The 21,368-nt window shown below is 48.3% G+C and overlaps 6 protein-coding genes across 6 annotated transcripts; 3 read left to right on the forward strand and 3 right to left on the reverse strand.

Moving 5' to 3' along the window:
* Nucleotides 1–137: 137 nt before the first annotated feature.
* N7500_006271 (hybrid sensor histidine kinase/response regulator) lies at nt 138–4,060 on the forward strand (the record flags this gene model as incomplete). The annotated part of the gene is made up of 2 exons (XM_056677415.1): nt 138–3,692; nt 3,767–4,060. The coding sequence occupies 2 exons, from the start codon at nt 138–140 to the stop codon at nt 4,058–4,060; spliced, it is 3,849 nt and encodes a 1,282-aa protein (XP_056532415.1).
* Nucleotides 4,061–4,242: 182 nt separating this feature from the next.
* Nucleotides 4,243–6,971, reverse strand: exg2 (putative exo-beta-1,3-glucanase; the record flags this gene model as incomplete). The annotated part of the gene is made up of 3 exons (XM_056677416.1): nt 4,243–4,654; nt 4,707–5,719; nt 5,772–6,971. 3 exons carry the CDS (start codon nt 6,969–6,971, stop codon nt 4,243–4,245), a joined length of 2,625 nt encoding a protein of 874 aa, XP_056532416.1.
* Nucleotides 6,972–8,184: 1,213 nt separating this feature from the next.
* Nucleotides 8,185–10,231, reverse strand: N7500_006273 (serine/threonine-protein kinase; the record flags this gene model as incomplete). The annotated part of the gene is made up of 8 exons (XM_056677417.1): nt 8,185–8,522; nt 8,582–8,739; nt 8,796–9,280; nt 9,332–9,487; nt 9,547–9,751; nt 9,802–9,913; nt 9,973–10,095; nt 10,189–10,231. 8 exons carry the CDS (start codon nt 10,229–10,231, stop codon nt 8,185–8,187), a joined length of 1,620 nt encoding a protein of 539 aa, XP_056532417.1.
* A 2,486-nt stretch (nt 10,232–12,717) lies between these two features.
* N7500_006274 (uncharacterized protein) lies at nt 12,718–16,888 on the forward strand (the record flags this gene model as incomplete). Its single annotated transcript, XM_056677418.1, is given in 7 exon segments — nt 12,718–12,935; nt 13,007–14,311; nt 14,370–15,090; nt 15,144–15,194; nt 15,243–16,045; nt 16,060–16,799; nt 16,845–16,888. 7 exon segments carry the CDS (start codon nt 12,718–12,720, stop codon nt 16,886–16,888), a joined length of 3,882 nt encoding a protein of 1,293 aa, XP_056532418.1.
* A 604-nt stretch (nt 16,889–17,492) lies between these two features.
* On the reverse strand, nt 17,493–17,870 carry N7500_006275 (mitochondrial 54S ribosomal protein bL33m). Its single transcript, XM_056677419.1, has 2 exons — nt 17,828–17,870; nt 17,493–17,673 (listed from the first exon to the last, which is right to left on the reverse strand). Exons 1-2 carry the CDS (start codon nt 17,838–17,840, stop codon nt 17,504–17,506), a joined length of 183 nt encoding a protein of 60 aa, XP_056532419.1. The 5' UTR covers nt 17,841–17,870; the 3' UTR covers nt 17,493–17,503.
* Nucleotides 17,871–19,419: 1,549 nt separating this feature from the next.
* On the forward strand, nt 19,420–20,612 carry N7500_006276 (glycoside hydrolase family 75 protein; the record flags this gene model as incomplete). The annotated part of the gene is made up of 6 exons (XM_056677420.1): nt 19,420–19,689; nt 19,741–19,806; nt 19,858–19,994; nt 20,053–20,201; nt 20,253–20,489; nt 20,539–20,612. The coding sequence occupies 6 exons, from the start codon at nt 19,420–19,422 to the stop codon at nt 20,610–20,612; spliced, it is 933 nt and encodes a 310-aa protein (XP_056532420.1).
* Nucleotides 20,613–21,368: the final 756 nt, after the last annotated feature.

Consider the following 21,368-nt stretch of genomic DNA (forward strand, 5'->3'; position numbering starts at 1 on the left):
ACTGCGTGGATACATCGCTACCTCTCCGTGACCAGCTTCTTGTCAAACTCGGTGTTTGAATGAGAATTAACGCTGTTAATCTCCTTGATTAAGACCACTCTCGATAGCTCTTTCTACCGAGGATTGAAGACTGAAATATGCCTTCGCCATCCGACATTAAAGACAACGGCGATTGGACGGTCATTTACGATGACCCGAACGACGATGACCAAAATGACAAGAAGGAAGAAAAGCCTTCTGGAAGGAGGCAATCTCTCGCACGAACGTTATACATATCAAATACCATGTGCATCATGTCCGACGACAAGACTGAGATATCAACGGTAGCCGAACTGCTATCCCCGAAGTTGAAACTACCTCAACTGGGAACTGACTCGGCGGAAAGAGTGTTCCCAGTCCGCTCAGTCGTCTCGTTCGATTCGACGCCTTCATCTGCTCTGCAAACACCTTCCCTCGATAAGCTCGAAACATCGATATCCCCATTTTCAGACACATGGAGTGCAGGGATCACCAATGAACAAGCGGACCGTCAGCAGAAGAATCAGAGTCCCTCGGGGAGGAGCGTGAATTCTGAAAATGGTGTCTCGAATAGGCCTGACTATCTGACTCGACTGCATCAAAAGAGCGGCGGTGGGAGGGAGACTTATCAAGGACAATCTCACGCCAGCGACAATCTCGACATTTTGGCACAATTGAAGAGTACAGTGCAGAATGGTGGCGAGATCCTTGACTTCCACAGAACCACAAAGGGGATATCCTTCTCGCACGAGGATGAAGAGGACATTTTCATTCAGTCATTCGGTGCACTCATCGTGTTGACGGAGTCCAATGGCAACTTCGAAGTGCAGATAGTGAGCGACAACTCGGAAGAAATCATTGGGCATTCTCCTGGCAAACTCTTTGAGCTTCAAACGTTTTTGGATATATTGCCATCCTCGCAACATAGCAACTTCCTTTCTCATATTCAATTCGTCTTGAGTGATGCCTACTCTGTCGAGGATTCTGGGCCCGAGGTTTTCTTCCTCTCCGTCTTATTATCGGACGGCTTTACCCAGGGTACTTGGTGCACCGTGCATACGAGCACAATATATAAGAACTATGTGATCTGCGAGCTCCAGCCAGAGGGTCGCAGGACAATGGATCACCCCAATTTTGAGAATCACGAGAGTCAAACGACCGCAATAGATAGTCGGAACTTGGACGTCACTTCTGGGGCATTCTTCGAGGATATCAGTTCTCCTGGAAACCATGTCGACGCGAATAACAGACCTGTGCCAGACTCATCGGAGCTTCTCAATAGCATTCCTCGAATACTCCAGCGACTTGCAAATGCCCAAACACTGGAGGCACTCGTTCAGCATACTATCAACACTTTGAAAAGTCTTGTTCAATTTGATAGAACGACCATGTATCATTTTGACAGTGATCGCAACGGAATCGTGGTGGCTGATGCAGTGAATACTTCGTCAGGGTTAACTTCGTTCGAAGGCATGCATTTCCCAGAATCAACATTCCCCGAAGGATTGAAGAAGTTATACACACGGAGTACTATATGCTCCTCTTCTGCTGGAAGTCGGGGCATTTCAAAGCTTGTGTATCGAGCTTCCACCAACAAAAGGGCCCTCGACATGTCAAACACGTATCTCTCTGCAGCACCCGCGTTCTCAACACCGAACACCAACAATCCTATCGAGACATGCTTGTCAATTCAAATCAATGTTTTTGGCAAGCTTTGGGGTCTTATATCATGTCAGTCCTGTGACAACAGCCAAAGACTTCATCCCCTTATCCAGAAAGTTTGTTGGTTTGTAGCCACGGCGGTTTCAAGTAACATTGAGCGTCTGTCCTACACTTTGCCGTTTCAGCTCCGAGAATCGAACATTTCCCCGAGTAAATTGAGCACACCCCAGGCCATCAAGACTCCACCCGGCGATCTTCTCAGTCTTTTTGGGGCGGATTACGCCGCAGCGTCAATCATGGGGGAGGCTAAGATCTTAGGAAAGCCAGTTGACTCGCAGGAAGTTTTGGCTTTGTTTGAATACATGAAAGCCAAGGAGAACGACACTGTGTTTTGGTCTGGAGATATCGGTGCCGATTTTCAGGACCTCAACTACTCGCGTGGCTTTCATCATCTTTCTGGTTTGCTGTATGTTCCTCTTTCAGTGGACGGTCGTGAGTTTATAATCTTCTTTCGGGCCGGTTTGGAAAGCAACAGCCTCGCATCTGGTTTAGACAGATCGAGTCGACAGCATGAGTGGTCATCAGCAGATTTTGGAAAGGCGTCTGTTCTGTCTTTGCTATATCGCACTTTTACCGATATATGGCAAGAGAAGGAGGCGACAATGCAAAACAACCAGTTGATGAGGCTTTTACTCGCCAATTCTGCACATGAGTTTAGAACACCCCTCAATGCCATCATCAACTATCTGGAAATTGTTCTTGATGGATCTCTGGATCACGAAACACGAGATCACATTTCTAGATCTCACTCGGCTTCCAAGTCGTTGGTATACATCATCAATGACCTTCTGGACCTAACAAATGCTGAGAATGGACAACGGCTTATAAAGGATGAGGTGTTCGATCTCTCGGAGACCCTCACGGAAGCAACAGACCTATTTTGGGAAGAGGCAAGACAGAAACATGTCGATCTGCAGGTAGTCCAACATGCAGCCTTACCTCCCGTCCTCGGAGATCAACGACGGGTGCGCCAGGTGATCACAAACTTGATAAGCAATGCTATTCAGCACACATCCACTGGGGCAGTAACAATCGAGTCTTGCGTCGTACCAGAGGTCCTAGAGCCAGATCATATTTGCGTCGAAGTGGCAATACACGATACCGGGTCTGGGATGTCCCAGGAGACTGTCGAAACATTGTTCTGTGAGTTGGAACAAGTGTCCAACAAGGGATATATGCAGAATCCAAAGTCATATGATGGCAATGCAAGTGGCAATGTGTTTGAGACTGACAGTGTTCTTGGCCTTGGCCTCGCACTGGTAGCCCGAATTGTGCGCAATATGAACGGGCAGCTGAGCTTGAAGTCAGAGGAAGGCCAGGGAAGTTGCTTCAAGATCAGGCTTGCATTTCCTCTTCCGGATGAAGATAGTAGCCAAAAGCAGACCTCTCATGCTATGTCAAATGAATATCCGCCGGAAGATGAAAGAAAACAACACACAAAGCAAAACGCTTCATCCTCGCGCTGCATAACAAATCATAAAGGTGGTAGTATTCCATGCGAATGTGGTCAAAACTCAGAATTTGGATCAGGGGAATCCATCGTGAACGTTGATGTCAACTTGAAAACAGGCGAATCAAGGAACCTCTCACTTTCTGGCCAACAGCTCGACCAGAGCAACCAGCCAGATAGGCCATCCACTATCTTCCCAATTCAAGATCCCAAGCAATTATCAGAAGCACGCACATATCCGATCAAACAAACCTCCTCTGGCTCACCAACCACAAGATCCCAAACCAGCCAGCCCCAAACTCGCCAACCAAGCACCTCTACCACAATGGACTGGAATCTTCACGTCCTCATCGCAGAAGATGACCCAATCAACAGCAGGATTGTCCAAAAGCGCCTCGAGAAATTTGGCTACACAGTCCACATGACAAGCAACGGCAAGGAATGCGCCGCCGCCTACAAAGCGAATCCCACTCGATTTGACGCGGTGTTGATGGATCTACAAGTACGTACACGAAACAATCAAACATTTCCTAACTCAATGTATGTATATACTAAAGCTCGGACCTCCATCCGCAGATGCCTATTGTCGACGGCCTCGGTGCAACACAGATGATACGCGAATACGAGCAGCAAGAGCTGGCTAATGAGACCACGCCTGCACCTCGCATTCCCATTTTCGCTGTCTCTGCTTCCTTGCTGGAGGAGAACCGGCAGATGTATATGGATTCGGGATTTGATGGGTGGGTTTTGAAGCCAATTGATTTCCAGAGAGTGGATCGATTGCTCGGGGGTGTTAGGCTTCAGTGGGTGCGGGAGGAGATTGTCTATCGGCCTGGTGTGTGGGAGGCCGGAGGGTGGTTTGAGGCATAAGAGGGATGATATGCTATCGAATTTGAGGCGGAGGGTGTTTTGACTTCGGTAGATATCCAATATCCAGATCGGGGCATTGAGATCAATATGCAAGAAAGAAATCTAGTCTTTATCCATGGTATCTATGCAAACAAAAATATGAAACGCAAAATGCAACATGTAGTAAATGCAGTAAAATTAGATCAGAAACTTTCCGCTGCATCGGAAAAGTCGGGCACTGTATCTCCGCACTTGAACGAAGGGCTATATGCCTTGCTAGGCATATATCCATTCTTCCATGCAGTCCGGTAGCTCCACTGGGCAGCTGACTCTGTCCGCCAGGTCCAGTAGAACCATCCCATCGCCGTTTCGAATGCAGACATCTGTGCCTCGGCATAGGTCTGTAGGTACTTCTTGTAGGTGGGCGAATAATCGGATGGGTCTTGGTTTGCATCTGCGCAGCTGCAGGTTCCTTTGTCCGCTGTTGGGCAATATGCCTTTGTGGAACTGGTATCGTAGGTCCCTTCCCATCGGGCACCTCGGCCGACGTTGTTCACATATTGTGCACAGTCGGTGTCGGCCTGTGACCATTCACCACAAATGGTTGGTCCCCACCTGAGTGTATGTTAGCATATGAGATTACCAAGAAACAACGAGCCCAGCTTACCCAGAAGTTGTCGTGTTGATCTCCTTGATCATGGGATACCAACTATTGCAGATGACATCGAGCTTGGCGGTGTGGTTCAAGACGATCTCACCCGTGTTGAAGGTGGTGTATTGGTGTGTGTCAAGGTACATGTCATCTGGGTGAGATTGGAACATGGTATCCCACTTGGCGAGATTCAGAAACCCATCATGCAGGACAAGGGTGGCAGTGACACCGTTCTTGCGGACGAGTTCTGCGGCCTCCTTGGTCCAATCGAGGACCTTTTCAACAGGCAGCTTCAGCATCAACGGCTCGTTCGCCAGACCGTAGATTGTCACCACGTTCTTATACCGATCTTGGGCAAAGAACTTCGAGAGTTGGTCGTGAATCTCAAGTGACCGCTTACGGTTGAGATCACCGTCTGAGCCTTCCAACCAGTTGACGCTTCCCTGTCGGCCGCTGTGGTTCCAGCCGTTCTGACTGCCGGGGAGTCCGTGGAGGTCGAGTTTGATCCGCAGTCCATACTTGCGGCACCACTCAATTGCACGCAGTAGATAACGCCACGCAATCTTGGGGACGTAGGGGTCTCCGTCGTAGGTGGTCACAGCCCAATAGGAGTATGGGATACGGACATGATCAAGGCCGGCTTCTGCGATTTCCTTCAGATCTGACTCTGAAACGAATTCGGCATAATGTTTCTCTATCGTGCCTGCCGCTGAGTTCCCTAACTTTTTAGTCAAGGTATACTCATCGATGATACCAGCGCTGGATGGCCACTTGCTGAAAAAGGACGGGGTAATAAACGGTTCGATAGAAAGCCATCCGCCTAGATTGACTCCGCGGATCGGTTGTGACCCGTAAGGGAACGGCTTATTTAGAGGAGGCACTTTGTCGTTTGGCCGGGCAGAGTCATCCCACTTCGAGTCGATACCCATGACGGAAAGACCACCCACGGTGGCATTTGTGAAAGTGAGGTTGAACCCATCGGTCTCGTACCATATAAATGGGTCCAAGACGGTGCCCTTGGCGTAACTCTGAGGTACTGTCGTCAGCAAATGCCATGAATATGGTTGACTCAAAATTTACCGGGATGCTGTCGCGGCTGATACTGCCCAAATTAGAGGTGGGAGAACTGCTATCACCGGACTCCGAGGAACTCGAATCTGAATCTGACCCTTTCTTTTTGGACACAACAAGTGCAACCGGTATGATGATGGCAAGCAAGAGGATCACCGCCAGCAGGCATCCAACCAAAATACGCTTCTTTCTCGACCAATTAGACCAGAACTTCCAAGCCGGTGGTCCACGGCTCTCCAAGCTACCCTCCCAGCTGTCTTCATCTTTCCAATGATCATGCACAGCAGGTCCACCGCCACGACGACGAACCCGAGCATCAGAGCTATGCCCTTCTTCCAAATGGGCACCAGACACAACTCGCGCACCCGCTTTATGGCGTGAGCGACCCTGCGCAATTTCAGCACCAAGCGCAGCACCGGCAGCTTCGTCTAACGCAGCTCTTTTCCGCTGCCGTCGGGCTTCCCTTTCCCGGCGCGTCTCATCTGCTCCGCGGGACCGCTCCATGCGATCCGCCTCCTCGTGCTCAGCAGCAAGACGCGCCATAGCATCCACACTCAAGAGATGCGCGGCGCTACTCGAAGATTCAGTGCTGCGATGCTTCCTCGCCGGCGACGCAGCAGCATCGTATTCCCGCTGCCGTTCCCGTTCTCTTTCCCGCTCGCGCTCGCGCCGTCTCTGTCGACGCGCTTCAGCCTCAGCATCAACATCGTAATCTCTCCGTCTTTCTCTAACAGGACTGGCACTTGGACTCTCTTCTCTGAGGTAGCGTCTCTCACGATCCCGCCGTTTAGTAGGCGACGCAGCAGGTGAGTCCTTCGCCCTAGAATTTCCCCTCTCTCGTTCCCGCTCCCGATCCCGTCTCCTCCCCTCCCCAGGCTCCCCATAAGCAAGACCAGCCGCTTCATCCTCTTCCTCCCTCCGTCTGCGCCTCCGTTCCCTGCGCCGCTCACGCTCCTCGTCGTAATCATCACGTTCATTATATGAGTTTGACTCGTACCCTGGTTCCCCACGAAAGCGATATTTCGCGGTGCGCGCGTTTCCAGGGCTGGATGTGGCGCCTTCGTCGTCTTCGTAGCGGCCGCGGATATACTCGCGGTCCCGGTCTCGGTCTCGGCGGCGCGAGCGCTCTTGCTCGCGTGTTCGGTCGCGATCCCGATCCCGATCCCGGTCACGGTCACGGTCCCGTCTGTCTCGGGATTGGCTTGGCATGCCAGATGGGTGGGGGGTTTTGGTGTGGAATGCGCTGATCGGTGGGATACAATGTGGAATTGTTGATTGCGCCTGTGGATGATTGGTGGGTTGTTATTAGATGGGAAGGGAAGAAGGAATGGAAGATGAGTCGAGGTTGGGTTTGATAACACGTGGGATTTGGAAAGTCCAGGCTGTCTTGGAATTCTTGGAATCTATATCGGGTCGGTCTAAGGGATTTTGTATGGCTTTGTTTTGCTTTTTCCCCACACAGAAGATCCTGCCAAGATTTTGTTAATGCCAATGTGTAATGTTGGGTTTGTAGGGTTAGAGGGTTACCTTAAATCCCTTTGTACATAATATTCTATATATGGACTATACTCCGTCGAGTTCACGTGTTACCGTGCAGCATACGTACACGATCCATAGGTGTGCATGGTTGCGGAGCAACGGATATATAAGGATAGAAAGGTACGCGCATACACACAACAATAGATATACAACTGTTTGGATTGCAGCACCAAAGAGTCAAATTCATTTTGTATATTGATATGGAAATGACATTAGATACACCTATTCCAGTCCACATGGACATGCAAGCTCCGGTCCATTCTATCCAAAATATAAAGGTTCATATCAACGAGTCAGGGTATGCAAACTCCAAAGGACAATACAAGGTGAAAGACATCATTGCCAATAAAAAGTGACAAAAGTGAACAAAAGCTACCGAAAAGACTGGTAAAAAAAAAATCAAAGCACGGTGTCTGCCATGAGTATCTGTACAGTTGTGAGGGGGGAAGATGGGGACATGGTGCGAAAACATGATATGTAGAGATGATAAAAGATGAAATAAATGAATTCTCGCTGTGTCCGGGGAATCTAATAGAATGAAAGGGAGATGGTGCCACGAGCACTGCATCTCTTGCTGCAGAGATCAACGCAGAGAAATGCAATCAGACAGGGTCAACAAGGCCGTCTCCCTCCGGCCACCCCAATGGAGCGGAAACCGGAACGTGTCAAAGTAGTGGCGACCCAGCCAAGGAGTGAGAGCATTGAATCATCGACTTCCTTGGGTGCTAAAATGGGTAGCACTGGTCTCGGGGTTACGATTTCAAACTCAAGTGTGAGTAGAAACCACATAGGTTGGTATGATAGCCCATATCGTGCGGGTATATTGTCAGCGACAACGCCACCCGTATGAGCGCCAATTGGATTTTCATCAAAGGCGAGCCTTTCAGCTAATGATCTGCCTGGCTCCCTCTTTGCCCAGAACACCTGGCTCAGTCGGCTTGGGACTGCGGTCGCGGCCCTTCTTTCGACTGAAGAATGATAGCATGCCATTGGCTTGTTTGCCCTTGTCATCACCATTTTCCATTCCGTCAGCGGGAAGGGCGTTATGGGCCAGCTCACTCCAGCTACCATGTTCGTTCAGAACCATTTGTACGCCTCCACTTTTGCTCATTTGACGGGTGGCACCGCGGTGTCGACTGTTGTGGTTGGGGGTAGGGGTCGGTGGAAAGACGGGGCAGGCGGCGGTGAAGGGGACACGCGGGTTGATGGGGAAGATGGAGCCTGACCAGTTGTGGGGTCATTGGGGTCGATTGTCTCGCTGAGTGTGGTCATGGTTTCACTTGGTGGAGCACGGTATTGCGAGCCGTCAGCTTGGATAGGAGATGTATTTTTAGACGGGTCGGGCTGTGAGAATTGACGAGCATGTACGGTTGGGTTCGCTGGTGTTGTGATGTTCCCTTGAGTTGTGGTGGCCATTGGGAAGCACTCCTCAGGATTTCTGGAAGACGCTGTTAGCACAGAAGGACAGTTTTCTGCATGGTGAGAGAAACCCACATTACAGCAGCAATAGCTTCAGCGGCATTGCCTTGGTAGCTGGTTTGGGTGTAGTCAAACGGTTCAAACATTGTTTCAATGAGGCGATGAAGCTCATCATCTCGAATTTCTTTTGCGGTGGCATCATCCCTTAGTTCAGCGCGCGGCTTTTGCCGGCGCGCTCTGGCTTCCAAGGGCGCTTCTTCAAGAAGCAGTTCCTCCAGATCATAGGTCGCGTCGAAGTTGGTTTTGTCGCTTGATGGGACGAATACTGGCGGGATCTGTTTGCGCTCCAGCGCGTTGAAGTCGATTTCGTTGAAGAACATGTGTGAGGTATAGCTCTCAAAGCTGATAGCGCCAATTCGTTGACTCCGATCCTTTTGCATCAATGATCCCAACGCCCGCAAACAAGCTACTGATACGGCAGGGTTGGTGACGTAGTATTTTGGCTGCGCCTTTTTGATGTTCTCGCTCAGTGTTTCTTGGCTTCGGCCCTCAAATGGTCGCTGCACTGGAAGTTAGAAGGAGGCGCTAGACAAGGAACCGACCTCTCGTACCTTATTGTAAATGCACTCATAAAAAGTGACACCTAATGACCACCAATCGACCTCAAAGGTATAACCAGTACCTTCGTAGACTTCAGGAGCTAGATAAGCTAGTGTGCCAGACTTGCTTGTAAGAGGCTTCCCCGGTCGGTAATCCGATGCCACATTCTACAATTCATGTTAGTTGAAGCTCACGTGAGAATGCAATTCATGCCGGTAGAACTTACAAAATCAGCCAAGTGAACATGTCCATCGGAATCCAATAGGACGTTGTCTGGTTTTAAATCTCGATGAATGATGCCCTGCGAATGGATATACCTCAGAGCACACCCCAACTCCGCCATCCAAAACCGCACCGCATCCTCTGTGAAGCATTTCCGGGAGATATGGAATCGAAGATCGCCGCCATTCATTAAATCAACCACAATATAGCTTGAGTTTGGTCAGCTTGGAGTGATGAGAGCCGATTTTGGGATACTCACATGTACTCCATGTCCTGGAAACTGTATCTCAAGTTGCAAAGGAATGGATGGTTCAGGTGCTCCAGCATTCTCCGTTCACGAATTATATTTCGTACGCTTTCCGAACGAACCACTAAAACGAGCTGTCAGTTATAGCTCTCTCGGCTTGGCAAGCTTGGAGCTCCAACAAACCTTCCTCTTTGCGAATATATTTTAGAGCGAATGTAAGACCTGTGTCCTTCCTTTCGACGATTCGTACCTTTCCAAATGCGCCTTTTCCAACAACTCGCAGGAGTCGAAAATGATTGAGGTTGACTAGCAGAAAGAAGCAAGCAATTAGCATGTTATTCAGTATTCGTCGGCGACTCGGCAAGTCCTGGCGTCCGAATCCGTGTCCAGTGAACCTACCTGCATCGTTGCAATTCACCGGTTTCCCCTGGGTATTCCCCATGTTGTGAAGATAGACCGATGGTCGAGGTAATTAAAGTTAACTAGTATCTTTCTAGCAACATCACACTTGTCTCAAATGTCCTCCAGTTGAATAGTGATCGCGTTAAGAGCGGTATTCGAGAAAACCACGAGTAGATATTAGAGACGGGTTTTCGGCGGATATCGAGCTTAAATCGCAATCTCCATGAGAAGTTGAACTCCGACGGTAAAACGGCTGAGCGGGTGTCAAATGTTTCAGAGTCCAGCGAATACTATCGGTGCAGGTCTAGATATGAAATTTTGCAGTCTAGACAAGACTGGATGAAACAAGAAGGCGACCAGAAGTGAAGAGAAATAAAGATCCGAGGTTCCAAGCCTGCAGGATATGTATATCATAAAAACGTGCCCGGGAGCTCGCGAAACACACCAGTCTCGGGTTTGATAAGACACCACCCAAAAAAGGGGGGGACAAAGACAGAAATAAAAAGAGATATGTCAAATGACACACCACGAATATCCTGTCTTCGGGAAGTGAAGCAGATGAAAGAAAGGGGATGAAGTGAGCGGTCTGGAGAGAATGGCAGTAATTGCGGGCCAATCACGCGTGACGCGCAAAAAAATGGGGGAAAGGGGGATGAAAGAAAAAAAAGGGCCCTTTTACACTGTTCTGGTCTTGAATGCCGTGCGATCGACATTGTGCAGCTACGATTCAGGATAAGTTGGTTGAAGATACCAATTCCCGTGTTTCTTGAATTTACATATTGCTATAGAAGTGAACAATGACTATGACTTCTATACGGAGTACTCCGTACTACGGATATACATATCCTTCCCCCCACGCTCTCCGAACATCGGGTTCTTGCGAAATGAAGCTAGGTGGAGAGGATATAGCCCTGGCCCAGTTCAATCGGGGGCCCGCTTAAACTGGCCATGATATCCGCTAAATGCATAGACTTTTCTCAATTCGGTGACTTGTCCATTATGATCCTAGACGAACATCCAGGTGATCAAAATTCATTTTGAAACAAGTGTTCGAAGAGATTTGGGGCAAATTTAGTATTTCTACAAGAGAGAGTGTGTGGATTATAATACAATGTAGATCACTATTTGCGCAATTAGCATGCTCTACGCTCTACAACATACACTCCCACTTGTGAGACTCTGTGAAACTTGAGATTCATCTTACCAGGTGTTCTGTCTCATTCCGATCTGAAATTGCAAGGTGGAATATCCCGAACCACCTTAAGTTTGATCCTATAACCAGGAGATATCCTGGAAGCCGTGTTGCAAATGACTGATCACTGTCGGCCGTGTGAGAGATTTCTCCCGAATCTCGTGGACGCCACGTTATTGACTTCCCTACAATGTAAGGCCAGACACAGAATTGTCTCGGAAACCGCTATCGAAGGGCCCTGGAATACCTGTAGAATATTCGATGCTCGATTTGATCCCTCACATGCGGGACTTTTGTGCAGTTGGAATCCGGATTCTAGACGGGTCTTTGTCGCCCTTCACTCCACTAGGGCACAAATATGCTGAATATGTACAGATAGTGTTTGTCTAACACTTTGACTCTATCAATTTGAATGTCATTGGTTCCACCAAACTTGATATGTGCATGTGAGCGCAGTCAGATTGTTGGTGCAGGGTTCTTAATCCCTGTCAAATGAGAGATGGACTAGAAACCTTGGAGAGTGTCCACTAAGCTTATAATATGACTCTGGGGCTCCAATGGTGATCCTTGTCAACTGGGCGTTGGGTCAAACGAACGTGTACAACGTACAAAGGCAGGTTCGGCTATTTTGACTCTGAAATCAAGACAAGGCTGTTTATACTATTTGATTGATATTATTTGTATTCTTATATGCACGAACTTTGTGATGAATCGAGATATCATGTTGCATGACAATTACACTCCCTACCTACGTGGCATCCTTTGTGTCGGCACATTTACTCTTATTTTCCAGTTTAGCACAAATAGAATACAAGAGAGATAGGAATAATATATGCTGTTAGCTTTAGCTGATACAACCTGGTACCTAGACTTCTTAAAACAGTTGGTTGATGCTCTTCATGAAAAAGTATAACCATATATGTCTCCACGCGACCTACATATGTATCCCAAAGCATGAACAACAGCTCGGAGAAATATGCTTCCCCCCGGCATCGACTCCTATGTAGCCAAAGGAAATCGATATTCCTGTCCAGTGTTCATACTCCTAGATCAGCTTCAACTAAACGCGGCTGACTAGCCAAAATGGCGATTCTTACCATATTGCGTCTAGATGAAAGATTTTTGACCCTTTTCGCTTTTCCTATCATCCTAATTCGACTATTTCAAACTTTCGGCGTGAAAACGTAGTGCAAACCTCTGAAGATGGAAGTGTAGAGATGGCTCGGTCACGGGGTAGCTCCTTCCCATGTCCTCCTTGACGTGGATACCATTTCTTGACCTCGCCATTTCTTCGTCTTCCGTACTTACTCCATCATTTCCAATAAATGTCCACTATGGAGAGCTCTGAAAGGCCTCCGCCGCTGTTGCAGCGCCCAGAGAGTTCTGGCATTGATGTCCTAGATTTCTCTTTCAGCAAGCCTGCCTCACACAAGCCCTCGTACTCGCGAAGCCTGGCCAAGCAACCACCCATGCCTCATCATGCAATCGATAATTCCCGTCCTTCAAGGGAGCCCATGGGAGAGGGCGACTATCAGATATCAAGGCCAGATACGTATGTAGATGATCCAGGCTGACCCCAGACAACACTGTCCACAATGGACTAACATGTTCTCTTGAGATCAGACCTTCCAATCAGTGCAGTGTTGTGAAAGAAGGAATCTCCACGGCACCAATTGCCGCGGGACAACCTATATTTACTCGGCCACCAAGCCGGCTCTCGACAGCAGCCGGACCCAACAAAGACAGCGGCAGTCGATCTACACCTAGACATCTAGATAACCCGAGTTTCAGAAAAAATCATGAAGTCATTATTTGCCAACCAAAGAAGCCCACCGGAGCTGATATCCCCAGGGAGACAGTTGGCTCTGCAGGAAGCGTTGTTGGCCTAAGTGCAAAGCGTGTTGTTGACATTGACAAAATGGTTGAAGCTGAACCTGTCTTGTCTGAGCCACCCCACGTACAAGGGCCTCATAAAGAGGGGCAAGATATCCCGGAGAACCCATGCTCCCGAGTTCCTCTCATGCCTGTACACAATCAGCCCCATACGTCGACGCGACGTCGTGTCTCCGAGAAAGAACCGTCTTCGAAACAACCGGCCCCGCTCGTTGGTGGCAAGAATGGCGTTCAGCTCAGTGAGGATCATCTTTTCGAGCTTCTGATCACGAAAATGAGACAGCGCGAGGAGAGCGAGCAAGCAGCTGCAGCCATCCAACGGCAACTCAAGAATGAGAACATGGCCTTGAGGGAGGATAATCTCAACATGCAAGACCGCCTAAAAAGATGCCAAGGACAGCTTGCCAGAACATCAATCGAGTCAAGGTCTCAGCGAGCACAAATAGACAAGTGGAAGGCAAAACTTGGTACCTTCAAAGGTGTCCTTAACGAACTTGGCCGTGAATATGACACAGTTCGGGAGCAAGCCACAGAATTGAAAGCAGCAACAATATCTCTTGGTAGAGAGAAGAGCGAGATCCAAGACAGTTTGGACGAGATCAAGTTGAAGCTTTCAAAAAGTGAGGAAATCATGCGGAATCAACGGGAAAGGCTTTCAACCTCCGAGCACACGGTTGCCAACCTGAGAGAAGCTTTGGATCATTCAGAGAAAAGGGGCGATTTGATCAAGTTGCAGCTAACCAATGAGAACAAAAGAATCGCGACTCTAGAAGCCTACATTCAAAACGAGTCTCAGAGCCAATCGCGGTGCTTGGCCCTTGTCAGAAACGACCAGCGCAGGATGGCCGAGAATTTTGACTCTGCCTGCGAGCTGTTCACCACATCTTGCATCAAATCCCAGGATGAGATTTTGTCGAAACTGAGTCCTGCGCTCGAGCACTGTATTGCTTCGGTTCAGACGTTGAAAGAGCAGTGCTCGTCTGAGGTCACCAATGTCCAAGCCTTCACCAGCAGTGTTCAGGAGGTAGCATCTCGGTGAGTTAAGTAGAAGTGTAGAAGAGTAACAAGTGTTGTTGACTAACTATGTCTTTAGTTTCAACTCCTTGGCTGGGCAGGTCACAAGCGATGTTGACCGAAGCACAGAAATGAACAAAAATGTGTTCCAAGCCCTGCAAGAAGCCCTTCGAGCAATTGAAAGCAACATTGGTCCGTATTCGTCGATTTCCAAACAGCTTGCTAATAACGAGAGTTGCTGCGGAAACTTACAACAACAGCTTCAAATTTTTGAGCCAATGCTCGGTAGTCTTGAAGCTTCTATTAAGGCTGTAGGAATGACAGAGACAGGCCTTGTGTGCGGTCTAGAAACTTTCGGTCAGAAGCTTTCCGAGGCTCAAATCCCAGCAGGAAACCCTGTTCTGGAGATGGAGGTTTCCAAGAAATTTGCTGAGAATACGCAGTTGCAACTGCAACTACAAGAAATCTCACTTGAGGTCGAATCGCTTCGAAAACAACTTGCAAGCAAAGCGTCTGAGAACGAACATCTTCAGCATGCTTTGACTGACGCCGTCACTAATGAACAAGCATCCAAAAGTCAAAGCTCCCGGCTGGAAATTGAAAATACGGCCTTGCAGGGTGAACTTCAATTTCTCGAGCAGAGGATCCGAGAAGAGTTGGGCGCCGCAAGTACCAAATTACAGGGTCAGATGAAGGCTAGAGTTGAAGAACAAGTCCAAGGCCTTGAGACCGAAAGGGCGAGGCTAGAAAATTACTCCAGTAACCTTCAGGCGCAGCTTGCAAATGTCCAAAGATCTTTGGTAAGCCCGACCGTGCCTGGTGAGAGACTGGTCCACTAATAGTACGTATGAAGATCGAAACAAAAAGGACAGCCGAGGATGAGCGACTGGAAAAGGCCTCCATGGTAAGCGATGCGGAGGATCGTCATGATGTGTTTTACTGATAAGCGCAGCACCAGGAATCACAGAAACGAATTGAGGCGCTGGACGTTTCTTGCTCAAAATACATCACAGAGGCCAAGGCCATGGAGACTCGATCACAATTATTGAAAAGCTCCGAAGCCGCTCTCTTGGCGGAAAGGGAGAGGCTCCTTGAACAGCTTGAGCAAGCGAAGGTAAAGACAATCGAGCTTGAAGCGAACTTGGGGATGAAGACCGAGTCTGCAGCATTGAAAGAGAAAGCGACACAGGAGGCAGAAAGGAGGGCTCAGGTACTTGAGCTGGAGACGACTCAGAAGACTGAAGAGCTTGCAACGATGAAAAAGACCGTTGCCATGCTCGAATCACGGTCATCGGCTTTGGAAAAGGTAGGAGAGGAGGCTGACGCTGAGATAATTTCACTCCTCCGCCGTGCTCAGGAAGCTGAGAATTGGCAAGCGACTATAAGAGAAGGGTTTGCGAAGGTGATCGATGTACCTCCCGATGAGCCTTTCGAACAAACATGGCAGAAACTGGAAGACATCATTCAGTCCCCGCTCGCTCAGCTGTCTATCACTGGCGATACGCCTTGCACCAGGCTTGATGGCACGGCGAGTATGGAGGGGGCTGAAGGTACTAATCTCACAATAGAACCAAGAGAAAGCAGACATGTTGATTCCTTGGACACTGATGGATCAAACAACAAGGTTCGCAAGCCCGTTGATCAGATGCAGACAGATGGACATCTAGCATCCAATGATCTCAGCCCCCGAAGGCTTCGAAACATGGTGATTGTGCTGACTCGCTGCCAAAATTCCCTGCTGGTCACAGTCATATTGTTCCTTTCTCAAGCCTCCATGACAGGCTTTCACGGGAAGATAGTCTCTCACTTTTCAACGATCCAGCTGAGCTCGAAATGCTCCTTATGTCAACTCCGGATCTTCAGGGACATTCGACGACAGGTGATGACCCCAAGAAGAATCAAGAACAGCAAAAGATTGAGCCTTTGAAAATGAATCGAAATACCAATGAAGCTGACCCAGTTTTCCGGATGGAACCTCCCCGCGCTGATGACGGCACAACTGAAAGACCCCAGTCCGCTGTTGAAAATGTCGATAGTTCGGTGGTTGACAAATCTGCCAACAACCAACAAGCCAACATCAAGCGTAAAGTAGTCAGCTTCGAGGGTACACGGGTTTTCACCAAAACAGAGGTTGGCAAAGCTAGACGAATGTCAGACGCAACGGACAACAGCTCCGGTAGAGAGTCTGAAAGCAAGGAAGTAAAGAAAACGCATAAACGGACTTATAGCCGCCTTCGCCAGTCCATAGCACAGGAGGAAACCTCGATCGAAGCAACTTCAGAAGGGCAGCCCGCCAGCAAAACTTTAGTGGGAGATTCACAACAGAGCTCAATGAAAAAGACTGGGCATCCTTCAAACGCGCACCCAAGGCCACCGAAAAGACCTCGAAACGCATCCGATGGCCCGGAACGACGGCTGAGTCCGAAGGGCTTGGCTTCTGGTAGCAGCAGGGGAAACGCAGCCGGCCAAGCCAGCATTTCGCGAGGCCGCGGTAAGCGCCGCACTCGAGGTAAGATGCTTGATGCTTTTTCAAGGTGTCCCAGCTCACAGTTAGAAGGTGATCGCTATAATGAGCGCTTCAGCCAAGATGTCGGCTGAGCAATTCAACGTGAGGTAACCCTGATACGCCATTCCTGCATTCTTACTCTGATCATGTTACGCAATTTCCCTCTTTATTCACTTTATCGAACACAAGATGCGTGTGACAAGTCAAATATTGTCTAAAACATATGTCTTTGTCATAACCAAATGGAGGAGAGGAGCCACCAAGGAGGGCTCAGGGTTCGGAAGGCGATAAGTCGGAATGTGGGATGTTTATTTTAGTTTTATTGAGGTACCCAAAGCAGTATTGCTCTTAACGCCAAACACAATGCTCCAACAAAAAGGAGGTTTCACCGCAGAAGATCCGGAAAACCGGGGAAACCGGGGAGATCGCAATTCCCCGGTTGCATCCAGTAAAATAATGTACATACAGGGGTGGTTCCCCTGACATCCTTATCGCATTCCCCTGAATCCGCAGAACAAGACGAGATATCATTCGACATGTCGGGATAGCGAGTGCGACGAATGCAAGAGGCGAGGTTGGATTCGGTGGAGAAAAGATATCGAAATCAGTCGGAATCACGGTGGAAAGGCGGATATCTCTCAAGGCGCACAACAACCGACGTGATACAAACAAACAACCAGCAGAACTCCGACTTGAAATCGGATAGCTTATTTGTTCTTTCCACCCTTGGTCGCCTCGAGGAAAAGCACCTGCTTCTTAACGACAGGGTCGTACTTCATCATGCTGAGCGGACGGTGTACACGGGGCCGGATCATCGTGCGATAATAACCCGTCATGGCCATGGAGATCAGCCGAACGGCAATGGTACGGGACTTCGCTGTGTCGGAGAAAAGACGATGTTAGCCATCGGCCGCAAATGAATCCGGGGGTTCTCGGTTTTCGCTGCCCAGCGTGCGTTTCGCGTCCCAATTACGGCGCGGACGGACAAATGCAAGATGTGATTCAAGAGTCAGTTGTTTTGTCCCACGTACCTTTCTTGGCCATCTTGGGCGGCGTCTCGGGTTTACTTAGTCGAGTTGTCGCTCCGAAACAATTTCAAGGTCGGAGTTGAGCGTTTCCCATAAATCACGTGCTAATTGCTTAGTCACTGCCATGGGGCGGGCTCTTTATTGCCCAGATGGCCGGTGATCAACGTGGACATTTCGTTGGCTGGCGATTGAAATGTTTTGGGTCTTTTTATCATTTTCATGCCAGACATAAGTACGTCCATGCATTAATCGTGCCATGCTCACCACCATTTACCTATTGTTGATGGGCCCACCAGACCGCGATCATAGGATGGTTTCTTTTGCACGGCGTTGACACCGATAAAAGGTACGTAAACACATACTTGCATAGCTTCCTAAATTCTCCCTGGCTAACTCGAGGGAGATACACCATAAAGGAAGTTCCAACTACTTAGTATTTACCATGACAAGAATTGTTAAGTATGCTTGAAGCAAGAGAATGGTTAAGCTCGTGGAATATTTGTAGAGGATTATTTTCCAAGGTCCTCTTTACATTTCCATATATATGTATATATATATATATATATTCTGAATTAGTTTTAGTGGATCGATTGAATCAGACTTACGTTATAGCTTTGACTTGCTATGATTTATTTAGGCTGCATCTAGTTGGAGGATTCAGAATAATCGGGGTTGTGCTTATGTGTATATGTACTCTTTGTATAGCATGGCTATACAAAAGATACATTACCCTTCCAGCTTGGTATCTGATGGGGCGCAGGAATATCAGGAGTAATTGAAGCTCTAATAAAGATCAACAAAGTCTTCGCTATCTATATATATCCCCGGGGCCTATGGATGGACGAGGGCCTATCACGCCCTTAGGAGTTCATCGTTAACTTTTTTTCCACTCGCCATAGCTGTTACTCTTTTTGGTCATCTATGAAATCTTGATCATCCTCATGGAGCTCGCCAATTCAGCACAAGCTTTAACGAGAGGGTGAGTGATTAGTATGATATTGATTATTGGTTGCCTTGTAAGCTGTGGATGTCCCCCCAAATATGCGAACTGAAGTGCCGATCTTTCCCAGCAGTTTCTTAATGCGGAACAGTCCGGCGTAAGCGCCCTGATAATTAATCTAGTCTCTGCAGCTAACATACTTCTCGTTCGGGCTACGTTTACATCACCGTTTTGCCGATGTGACGCTATGCAGGCCCTGAAACTTTCGCCCCCCCCGCAGTAATCCTGGTCCAGGCACGAATCTCCTGTCCTCTCCTATAATACCCCAAAATCAGCTTGACCAAGGTCCTGTAGCTACCTAGAGACCGTTATTGTGGCTGGATCATGTAGTATTTTGGCTTTTCTGGGTTAGTGTGTCTTACCCCTTATGCAGAACTAAAGGATCGACTGCATGACCGAAGCTGACAAGGTGATATGAACTATGTAAAAAGCAAAGTCATTTGATGGCAATTTGCCGTTCGGTTCGCCGGAGTAGTATTTACTAGTCAATAATTGCTTGATGTTTCAGGATCCAGTGTTGATAAAGGACCACTTGCCCCAGCTCTGAGAAGCAAGAATCTTCTTCCTCCCACATCGCAAAGCTTCTACCGCAATCATGATGACCTACAGCCGCTCAATTCCCTTTGCCCTCCTGGCCTTGTTTGGCACCGGCTTGGCCCAAACCGTGTCTGGCCCCGAGTTCAACAAGCCTGACGCCGGCCCCCCAGGAAGCTATTTCGCTGCTGGCTCGTCTATCCCCGTCGCTGCTTTGAAGACCGCTGCTGGCAAGGCTAGCACTGCGGCAAAGAAAGCCACTTATCCCATCAACGGCGATGAAGGTGCTAAGAAAGTGACCATCTACAGCGACTGGTCCAACTTCAACGAGGTATATATTCTTATCAGTATGCTGCGAGAATTACATGTTAATTTATGATAGGGCGCGGCCTTTGTTTGGACTGCTGATATGGATGTCGACTGCGATGGCCTTGACCACAACTGTAAGGTATGTTGAACATGACTCTCTGTCTGAAATCTTCTTACTAACCCCGTGCAGGGCAACCCTGATGGCCAGCCACAGACCAAGTTCGGTGCTTTGGCTGCCTATGAAGTGCCATTCATTGTGATTCCGGACACCTTCGCAAAAGCCTATGAGTCTTCTCTGAAGGGAAACAACATCGGTGCAGTGATCTGGTATTTCCTCCCCCTTTGGCTGCAGTTCCAGCACTGTCCTGTTCTAACTAAAAGCTAGTGATGGAAAGATGTTCTACGGCATCTTCGGAGACACCGATGGCGATAACCCCGAGGTTATCGGTGAGGCCTCGTGGCTGATGGCCCGGACCTGTTTCCCCAATGATGACCTGAATGGAAACAGCGGCCACGGAGATGCTGATGTTACCTGTAAGCCTGGTAATTTCATATCTTTCTTCTGACATATACTAATCGAACAAGACATCCTCTTCACTGGAGACCACGCGGTACTCCCCAGCACTGCTTTCAACAACCACTACGTCACCAATTTCACCAGCTTGCGCACTACGGGTGATGATCTCGTGGCCGCTCTTGCGAATAACCTCAAGCTGGGAAGCGGAGGTGGTGGTGGTTCTCCTACTACCACATTGAAGACCACAACTACCTCTGGTACCAGCCCTACTGGAGGAGCTTGCGAATGGGAGGGACACTGTGCCGGTAAGAATCATTCTCATATATTCCTTCGAAGTTATTAATGATTTCCTAGGTGCCTCTTGCTCGGACGAGAATGACTGCTCGGATGAACTGGTCTGCAAGAGTGGAAAGTGTGCCCCCGAATGATTGAAACCAGGTAGCTATGTGGTACTTGACCCAAGCAAAAATGTGGCATAAATGGGAGAGATCTGCAGGCTTTTACTATAGTTGTAGATAGCTATAAACAATGTGTTATGCTAGATACGGAGAACTCCGTAAGACAGAGAACAAGACTTGAATGTGGAGTAAAGGATTCCTTGGCTTTGCCCTCCAATTTCCGTAGAATCCTTCGCCGATCTACACTTCAGCCGGCTTGGCCTTGACATTGGCACATCGTGATTTCAACGGCTTGAACGGGAAAGTGGAGCTTGTCAGACTGCATATGACAATTCTGAACCTGAATTTCTTATGATCTAATGAAAAAGTGGGTAGTTAAACATTGTGGAGAGTAGGGGATGAAACAGCTAGCGAGATCTCTCTCATGTATCATGTTCTTCGTAAATATGATATGCCGTGTCTGCCATTGTAGCTTTTGTGTAAATGAAATGATCGTGGTTGATTGTAATGTTCGAAGGGGTTGTATACAATTTTTCCTTGCTCTGAGGGAATTTCTCAATCTGACTGGCTTTACAGGTAAATCAGACAACTCAATTACTGCTCTTGTCAAGAGTTTGGTCGAAATGGATACCGAGGGCATGAAATTGGAGAATTATTGTATGGGCATAATTTTCTGTGTAGAAAAAACCACTGTATATCCAACTAAATGATGTGTTGGCTGATCCAAATGTTCTTGTCGCTGTAAGCAAATTCAAAATCCGATTTTATACAGTTCCGAGTCACTTA

The sequence above is a fragment of the Penicillium coprophilum genome (assembly GCF_028826855.1).
Source record: "Penicillium coprophilum strain IBT 35676 chromosome Unknown utg000004l_segment0_segment0, whole genome shotgun sequence".
Taxonomy (NCBI): Eukaryota; Fungi; Ascomycota; class Eurotiomycetes; order Eurotiales; family Aspergillaceae; genus Penicillium; species Penicillium coprophilum.